This window comes from Theropithecus gelada, chromosome 10, assembly GCF_003255815.1.
Source record: "Theropithecus gelada isolate Dixy chromosome 10, Tgel_1.0, whole genome shotgun sequence".
Lineage (NCBI taxonomy): Eukaryota > Metazoa > Chordata > Mammalia > Primates > Cercopithecidae > Theropithecus > Theropithecus gelada.
In genome coordinates, this window is record NC_037678.1 from 7,252,922 (window position 1) to 7,262,526 (window position 9,605).

The 9,605-nt window shown below is 55.5% G+C and overlaps 1 protein-coding gene across 2 annotated transcripts in view; it reads left to right on the forward strand.

Annotated features, from left to right (window-relative positions):
• Positions 1–327: 327 nt before the first annotated feature.
• Positions 328–9,605, forward strand: part of SCUBE1 (signal peptide, CUB domain and EGF like domain containing 1) — a 141,862-nt gene continuing 132,584 nt past the window's right edge. For both annotated transcript variants that reach the window (XM_025399327.1, XM_025399328.1), the window contains exons 1-2: positions 328–542; positions 4,487–4,618. In XM_025399327.1, the coding sequence (XP_025255112.1) occupies positions 455–542; positions 4,487–4,618 (220 nt within the window). In that variant the 5' untranslated portion in view covers positions 328–454. The remainder of the gene's footprint in view (positions 543–4,486; positions 4,619–9,605) is intronic.

Consider the following 9,605-nt stretch of genomic DNA (forward strand, 5'->3'; position numbering starts at 1 on the left):
GCAGGATCCCCGCCCCCGAGGCTGCCGCCGGGCCTGGAGGGATGGCGGGCTCGACGGCAGGGGCCGGGACGCCGAGGGCAGGGGAGGGCGCAGCCTCGGAGCAGCCCCAGCCTGGCCGAGACCCCGCGCCCGCAGCCTAGCCAGCAAGCCGGCCAGGCCCCCACCCCCCACCTGCCGCCCGCCCCAAGGAAGGGCCCCCCAACGACGCCCGCGCCCGCCCTCCCCCGAAGGGCCGGCGGCCGGCGCCCATTGGCCGGCCGTGGGCGACGCCCCGCCCCCCCACGCCACGGGCCAATGAGCGCGCGCTGTCAGCTCATCAGCCGGGCCGGCTGGGCTGCTCAGGAGCCCGAGCCGTGGCGGAGCTGTGAGCAGCTAGCAGCGCCTGCGGGAGCGGCCGGTCGGTCGGGTCCCCGCGCCCCGCACGCCCGCACGCCCAGCGGGGCCCGCATTGAGCATGGGCGCGGCGGCCTTGCGCTGGCACTTGTGCGTGCTGCTGGCCCTGGGCACGCGCGGGCGGCTGGCGGGGGGCAGCGGGCTCCCAGGTAAGCCCCCGACCGAGGTGGGGGGCGGGGGGCGCGGGCGGCCGAGGCGCGGTCCCGGAGGGCTTCTTCCCTGCGCATCCCGAGCTCGCCCCGTGCGGCCCCGCGCCCCCCGCCTCTTTGCAAAGTAACTTCTGGGGCCGGCGCGGGGCGCCCCCTCTCGCAGCCCGGGCGGCCGGGGCTCCTGAGCCCGGAGGGGCCGCAGCAGGGGCGGGTGGGCCGGGGCCCCGGGAGGGGAAGCGCGAGCGCGGGAGCGAGGAAGAAAGGCGGCGGTTCCCGGGGGCCCCGCGTGCGGACCAGGGAGGGGCGGGACCCCGAGCGCAGAGGGGCGCTTTTCCCGGGAGAGGGGACGCGGGGCGGGGCGGGCGAAGGGGGACACGCCAGGAGGTGGAAGGGGAAAGGGTCGGACCGAGAGACCGGGACGGGGCGGGAGGTGCGGGACAGACGGACAGAAGAGGCTGCGCTGAGGGAGCAGACAAAAGGAAGCCCGGAGAAAAGACAGATGCGGAAGGGTAGAGAGGAGGCCCGCACGGCCCGGGGAAGGAGGAGGAGGCCCGTGGACCAGGAGGAATCAAGAGGGACGGTCCCACTGTTGATAAGGGAGAGAGAAGAGGAGATGGGGGACAGATGGACACTGGAGAAAAACGGGGTTGGTGGAGCGGTGAGAGGGAGACCGGGAAAGAGAGAGGGACGGAGATGCCTGGAAAGCCGCGGAAGAGGGACCGTCTGACAGGACGGGGAGGAGAGACAGAAGGAAGGAAGGCAGAGGAGACGCAGGGACAGACACAAGAGGAGAGTCCGGACGTCGGTGGAGCAGACCCAGGAAGGGGAGGGGGAGACCCGGCGGCCACAGGCCCAGGCCCGTGGGTTTCACGGGGACCCCCCCACCCTCCCACCCCTTCCCCTCCTGCTCTCAGGCTGTCTTCAGGGGCTTCCCGAAAAGCTGGAGTCACATTCTCTCCCCCGTGTCATCAGAGACGCTCCTCCGGTGCTCTGCTTGGAGGGGGAGGCAGGGGAAGGGTCCTGTATGTCCTTCCCGGCTCCCTGAGGTCTGGTTTGGGTGGCGTAGGGTCTATTCCTGGTGGTCCCGCATGCCCCGAGTGAGGATGCTGGGCCCGTGAGACTCTTCCACAGCAACACCCCTCCTGGAAGCCCAACCCTGCTGCCCCATCCCCCTTGTGTCCGTGGGTGTCTCTCCCAAGCTTTGGGGTCCCTCACCTCTGAGTGACTGTTCCTGGGGGTGCCTATCTCTGCCTGTGTTCCTCCTCGTGTCTTTCTGTATCTGATTCTGTCTCCTCCCTGAGCCTCTCCGTGGAAGCCCTGTGACTGTGAAACGCCAACAGCCTGTCCCCAGCATAAGCAAACCAGAGTCAAAGGGAGCAGCCTGTGCTGGGAGGGCTGGGTCGCCTTGCAGGGGAGTCTCCAGCCCAGACAGGAACGGGAGCATGGCAGAGGACCGGTGGGGACAAGTGGCTTCTCACCCTCTCTTCTCAAACTCCCATGTCCTCTCCCCATACTCCACACCAAGGACACCCAAGTGTTGAAAGATGTGTTGAGAGATAGCTCCACCCACCCCTCATCAACATCCATACATTTCCATCCCAATGAAGACACCTGTCTAGGTGGGAGATTGGCGGTGAGGGCACAAGGGGCTCCCGCCCCTCATTCCTACACACTGGCCCCTGGGAAGTGGGAAGAGCCATACCTGTGGCCCACTGCCTCTGCTGGTCCTGTTTCAGAAGTGTCCCCAGTCCTCCCGAATAGAAGCCTGGAGATGGGCCCTCTCTGGCCCCTGGGTCCCTGCCTTAGAGGCACTGCCAGTGCTGCACAGCGTCCCTCCGTTGCCACTTCCCCAGAAGGCTCTCATGGATGTTCCTGCTGGCCCAGCCATCCAGTTGCTGGCCCCCTCCAGTCCCTGCCTCCTGGTCCCCTTTCCACTCTTCCCCTGGGCAGCTGTCTAGGACAGGCCGCCCACCTGAGCAGATGTAGCCCCCCTGAAAAGCAATGCCACCTGCCATATGTGTGCGCATGTGTGCACGTGTGTGTGTGTGCAGGGGGGTTATGCTGTTGTGTTTCTTTTTGATGCCTCTCTTCCTTCAGGGGTGGGCAGGAGACTTGGGGGCTAGGGCAAAGAAGGAGGAGCCCTGGAGGGCATGGATCTCATAGCCCACTGGCAGATTTCAAACCCAGATATTATGCAGGGGAGAAATTTAGAGTGGACACACTTGGGGACCCAGCAATCTAAGGTGAGGCCAGAGGCATGACGAGATGGGGAGATTCTGAGCTTAGCCCTGGGGCACTGCCCTCATGGCAGCTGCTGAGAGTTCTTTGTGCTGCTGCACTCCTGGGTCCTTCTGTCTGTCTGTCATCTGTCTGAATTTCATGCATTGCTAGCTAGAAGTCACATGGCACGTAGGAAAGCTCATTCTGTGTCGGAGTCCACTCTCTGTCCCAGTGAGCTACTGACCCATAGCAGATGTGACCTCACCGGGCCTCGGTTTCCTCATCTATAACCTGAGGAATTAACCTGGATTATAGCTTCAGCTCTGACTGTGCTGAACTGTGCCCGACAAGAGGCAGGTCCCCTGCCTGCTTGAACTGTGTGTTTGTGTTTGTGTGTGTGTGTGTGTGTGTAAAAGAGACAGGGAGAGAGGCTTGGGGTGTGTAGATGGAATGGATATGCAGAATCTATTTTTTTTTGTTTTGTTTTGTTTTGTTTTTTTGAGACGGAGTCTCACTCTGTCCCACAGGCTGGAGTGCAGTGGCCGGATCTCAGCTCACTGCAAGCTCCGCCTCCCGGGTTTACGCCATTCTTCTGCCTCAGCCTCCCGAGTAGTTGGGACTACAGGCGCCCGCCACCTCGCCCGGCTAGTTTTTTGTATTTTTTAGTAGAGACGGGGTTTCACCGTGTTAGCCAGGATGGTCTCGATCTCCTGACCTCGTGATCCACCCGTCTCGGCCTCCCAAAGTGCTGGGATTACAGGCTTGAGCCACCGCGCCCGGCCTGCAGAATCTATTTTGCTTGATTTGCCCCAACAGCTGTTCCAGACTGAAGGTGTATATGTGTTGGGGGTGGTAGGTGGAGAGTGTCGGGAGCCCTCAAAGCGTAGACTGAACTTGCATTTAGAAGTTGGGATATGAAAACCAGGTTCACGTGTGGATTTCCGAGGAGGGAGGACCATGGTGGGAGTCAGAACCATGGATGGGCTCAGGTTAGCCCAGTTGAGGGTGTGGTTCTGCCACCAGACACTTTGGTGTGGGGGTGTGGAAGCCAGATGATGAATCCCATTTTTCCACAGGCTAGCGGCAGGGTGGGATCCCACGTTCAGGTGACCTGCAGGAGCCTCCTAGCATGGCCTTGGTGTCCCCATCTGGAACCCAAAGGGGCTGGATTTAAACTCCTCCAAGGACCTTTCTGGCTCTAAATTCTAGAATGAGGAGAGTGGGGGAGGATTGGAGCGATGCCTGTGGGGGGATAGAGTGAGGAGAGTGGGGGAGGGTTGGAGCGATGCCTGTGGGGGGATAGAGTGAGGAGAGTGGGGGAGGGTTGGAGTGATGCCTGTGGGGGGATAGAGTGAGGAGAGTGGGGGAAGGTTGGAGCGATGCTTGCTGGGGGAGTAGGACAGATGGAGGAGGAGGTTCTTCCTCACTGTCTCCTTAAGCCTCAGTTTTCTCATCTTTTTAGCGGAACGATAGCTCAATGGGATCATTGCGACAATAAATAAGGCCAAGTGTATCGATAGCATTGTCCCTGCCACAGAGTGGCTGTGCAAAAGATGCTACCAGTTGCCACTTGTCACACCAGATTGTCCTGTGACAGCTGTTATTGCCAATGAGCCCACTGACCAATGGACAGGCAGAGGCAAGAGCTCCCCTGCCCCACACCATCAGCCACCTGCCGCGGGGCCACAGCTTACCTGTTGTTCCCCCTACACCCCTACCCACAGGATCAGTCGACGTGGATGAGTGCTCAGAGGGCACGGATGACTGCCACATCGATGCCATCTGTCAGAACACGCCCAAGTCCTACAAATGCCTCTGCAAGCCAGGCTACAAGGGGGAAGGCAGGCAGTGTGAAGGTGAGTCCAGCCCGGCCCTCCTGGCCAGACCCTGAAGCTGCCAGGGCTGCTGTAGGTGGCCGATGCCTGCCCCATTCATCACCAGCTGGGGCTGAGCCTCCAGCACCACCGTCATGGTTGCTGACAGTCATGGTTGCTGACAGCACAGGCTTCTCTCAGCCTCAGGAGGGAGGCAGTGAACTTTTTGGGAATGCCGGCTGTTTCCCTGGAAGGGTGGAGTTAGAGTCATGGGGTGCCTGATTCTCAACTGGGCTTGAAACTTTTCGTTTTTTTTTTAAGAAATTGGCTGGGTGCGGTGGCTCAGATCTGTAATCCCAGCACTTTGGGAGGCCGAGGCAGGTAGATTATCTGAGGTCAAGAGTTTGAGACCAGCCTGGCCAACATGGCAAAACCCCGTCTCTACTAAAAATACAACAAATACAAAAAAAGTTAGCCGGGCGTGGTGGCGTGTGCCTGTAATCTCAGCTACTCATGAAGCTGAGGCAGGAGAATCACTTGAACCGGAGAGGCGGAGGTTGTAGTAAACTGAGATGGCGCCACTGCACTCCAGCTTGGGCAACAGAGAAAGACTCTGTCTCAAAAAAATAAAAAAAAAAGAAAAGAAAAAGAAATTAAGATGAAGTATTGAATGATGTATTTGTGCATCTGTCCTTGACTGGCTATATGGGGCTGGAGTGCAAAGACCTGGGCTTACCCCCTGACCTCCAAGGTCCCTAACGTCAAGTTCAAAACCACCCTGTAGGTCTCTGTCTCAAGTTCCAGTGCTTGGACAGACACTGGTGGATTTGTACCATCTGTCTGTCTATCCAGCCTTTCTGCCCTGCACCTGGGGTGCTGGTTAGACCTCCTGGCATTAGAAACTGCCTCCCCAGCAGGCTGAAAGAGAGAAAAGAGCAGCTCTGGCTGCGTTTGGTGCCAGGACTCTCCAAGCCCATTGGAACCTTTGGAGCTTTTGTCCATGAGGGTCTGCATGGCCATCCTCACCCCATGGGTCTGGAGCAGGACTGGGCATCTGGGAGCTGGAAATAGCTCTCTCCGAAACAGACACACCCCCGGATGGGGTCACTGATCCCCATCTTCCCTGTCTGCACCCGTCGTATAAATGAGGAAAACTGAGGCTCAGACAGGAGAAGCATCTTTTGCAAGATTCCCATGTTCACAGTGACATGACAAGGACTGAAATCCAGGTCTTGCAGCTCCCACTCAATGACTGTGGCAGCTAGTTTTCTTCTCCCTGGACCCTGCCAGCTGAATTTTTCCAAGTTTGATATTTGTATTAGGAAAATGACATGTGAGCACAGGATAGGTCCCTGTTCTTTCTGTATAAGGCGTTTACAAGGCTAGAGTTTTGTGGGCGATGCAGCCACGCCTCCCTGGGATGCTGGTGGTGTTTATCCTTCGCATTTGTTGAGCATTTATTTAAGGCTGAGTGCTGGGCAGATGACATCGCCCTGGATCATGCCTGGCTGGGTCATATTCCTGGCACGCTCAGGGCCCCAGAACCCAAAGGGGGGAGCTGGCGCCTACCCACAGATCTCTGGAAGGAGGCCAGGCTGGAGGCACACAGAGGAGGCCATGAGTGAGAAGCCTGGTGGGGCGGCTGGCCTGGCTGCTGTCAGGGCCAGAGGTTAGCTCCCTGGTTTGAGTGGTACATGTGAGGCTGTGTGTGACCGCTTTCTGATCCTCTATTCTGCCCCGTAGACCCAGTGTCCTGGCAAGGCAGGGCCATGGTTGACCCTCCATCTCTGCTGGTATAAGCCATTGACCTGGCCTCTTCGTCCCCCAGCCCAGCTCCTCCTTAGGTCCTCTCCTGCTGTCCCCTGCCCCGGAGGCCTTACCTGTTTCCCTAAAATTTTTCGGAGTTCAGCTTTAACTCCCCACTCTGCTTGACCCCTGAGTTAGGAGTCAGACTCTTGCCCCAAGCCCAGCTCTGTTGCTCACTGGCTCTGTAGGCTTCATGTTCTCACCTGCTAGAAAAGGAAATTGTTTTGTCCTGCTGGGTATGAAAATGAGACAAGAGGAGGCTTGCGAATGTGCTGCAGGAACTGCCAGGGGTCTCCCTATCTCTCTAGCCAAATTTGGGCCTCCACCCTTCACATCCTGAAACACCTCTATCCTGGCATGCACACATACACACAGACACACACACGTGCACACACACTGGGTTGCTCTACGTTTGTGAGCCCCAGCTCAGATTTCCTGCCTGCCTGGAGCTCCTTACCTTCTTTCTGCATCCTGTCTAAATCTGAAGGCTAATCATTCTTTAGATTTGCCTCCTCCAGGAAGCCTCTGATACCACCGCTTATACATGCACTTACCCATGCACACACATGCATGCTAGACTGCATTAGTTACCTACGCTGCTCCCAGAGGCTTCTGGGCTTCCCTCCATCATCACACTTCTGACTCGGTCATAATCACTTGTCTTGGTCCCCCACAGAACTGTGAGCTCATTTATTGAGGGCCCACCATAAGCTTGCTGTAGGGGTCACCATACCGAAGCTGTCAAACTCAGGCCATGCACCCAGGAGCTCTCAGTGAGCTCCTCAATTAGAAAGGGCCTTTTACATTTGTAGCCATGTTCCCAGCTCATGGGGCAGGGCCTGGCACTAGCGTAGGTCTACAGAAAACGTTTAGTCTTAGTTCGCTCTCCTTTGCCCAGACTGGACTTCACATTAGATGAGCAACCTCTAAGATAAACACAGAGGGGAGTGTGGAGTGTGGGGTCTGTAGAAGGGCTCGTTCTGGCCCTGGTGTCATCTTGACTCTGCACAATGAGAGACAGGAGAGCAGATTCAAGGCTGGTCTCTTCAAGGGGAGCCTGGGTTGCAGCCCACCTTTCATGTGAACATTTGGGTGGTGATTTGCCCTCACTGAGCCTTAGTTTCTCCTTTGGTTGTGAGGGCCAAAAATACTCCCCATCACAGGTCATCCTGAAGATTGAGTGAGCCACAGTATAGTGCACTGGGGGCTGGCATCCAATACACAGTAGGCACTCATTCCACAGTGTGTGCTCCATATACAGATGGCAGGGTCATCACCATGGTCCTCTCATTATCATCATCAACATTATCACCATCATCATCATCATCACCATCACTATCATCACCATCACCATCATCATCATCACCATCATCACCATCACCATCATCACCATCACCATCACTATCATCACCATCACCATCACCATCGTCACCATCATCATCACCACCATCACCATCACCATCATCACCATCATCATCACCACCACCATCACCACCACCACCACCACCATCACCATCACCATCATTACATTATCACCATCATCACTGTCACCATCACCATCATCATCACCATCACCATCACCATCATCACCATCATCATCATCATTATCATCACCATCATCACCATCACCATCATCACCATCACCATCATCACCATCATCACCATCATCACCATCATCATCACCATCATCACCATCATCACCACCATCATCACCATCATCACCATCATCATCATCACCACCATCACCACCATCACCACCATCACCACCATCACCATCACCATCATCACCATCATCACCATCATCATCATCATCACCATCACCATCACCATCATCATCATCGTCGTCGTCGTCATCGTCATCATCACAGAAAGGGCAGCTAGTGCTTATATACAGCATCCTATATGCCAGGCTATGTTCAAAGGCTTTAAATACATTAACTCATTTAATTCTCACACTATCTGTATGAAATAAGTAGTAACATTATGCCTATTTTATAGATAAACAAATGGAGGTTAAATAACATGCCCAGGCTACATGGGCAGGATTTGAACCCAAGCCATCTGGCACCAAAGTCAATGCTTTAACCCCTATGCTGACCTTAATAGAGACTGTCCATGTCCTCTTCTCAGAACAGAGAGCCACAGATAGGAATAACCACTGGCAGAAACACAGTATGGAGTAACAGGTCTACCAAACCTGGGCTCTAGTCCCCACCCAAGAAAGACCCTGCCCCCGCAGGCCTCCATTTTTCCATCTGTAAACCAAGGACGTGAACATCTGGATGGTTTCCCAGCTCCCTCAGGCCAGCGCTGCACATGGTGCCCCTTCAGATTTCAAAACCCCTGGATGTCTCTCCGTAGTCCTCCCAGGGAAGCCAGCAGGGATCTGATGGTTCTCCGTGTTTATGTGTTGGCAGTGTGAGGTATATATGTGAGCACTCTGGCAGGCTGCCTTGATTCAAATTGATGACCGTAGATGGGTCCCCAGGGATGAGAAAACCAGAGTGTTAGCAGGACAGGGTCCACACAGGCCTCCAGAATCCATGCCAACACTCACTGACTGAGGGTTTAGGGAGCCCCAAACCAAATGGTGCCCTCCTCTTGGTTCCTAACAATTGTTCTCATACTGTTAACACAGCAACTCAACAGACACTGATTAATGACCCAAACTACCCTAAATCTGTTATCAGGAATTTCCAGCTCATGCAGTCCCACCAGACCACAAGCTCCTGGAGAGCAAGGACTATGCTGCACCATAACTATCACCTCAGATATGCAGAACGGAGTGATTTTCAAAGGTCTTCACCATTCATAGTCTCATTTGAGCCTGAAACCACTTTGACAGCTAGTGAGAACAGGTGATATGATGGTGATGATGATAATGATGACAGTGATGATGGTGATGATGATAATGATGACGGTGATGATGGTGATGATGATAATGATAATAATGATGATGGTGATGATGGTGATGACGGTGATGATAATGATAATGATGATAATGACGACGGTGATGGTGATGATGGTGATGGTGATGGTGATGATGGTGATGGTGGTGGTAATGATGATGATGATGGTGATGGTGATGGTGATGGTGATGATGGTGATGGTGATGATGGTGATGATAATGATGATGATGATGGTGATGATGATGGTGATGGTGATGGTGATGATGGTGATGGTGATGATGGTGATGATAATGATGATGATGATGGTGATGATG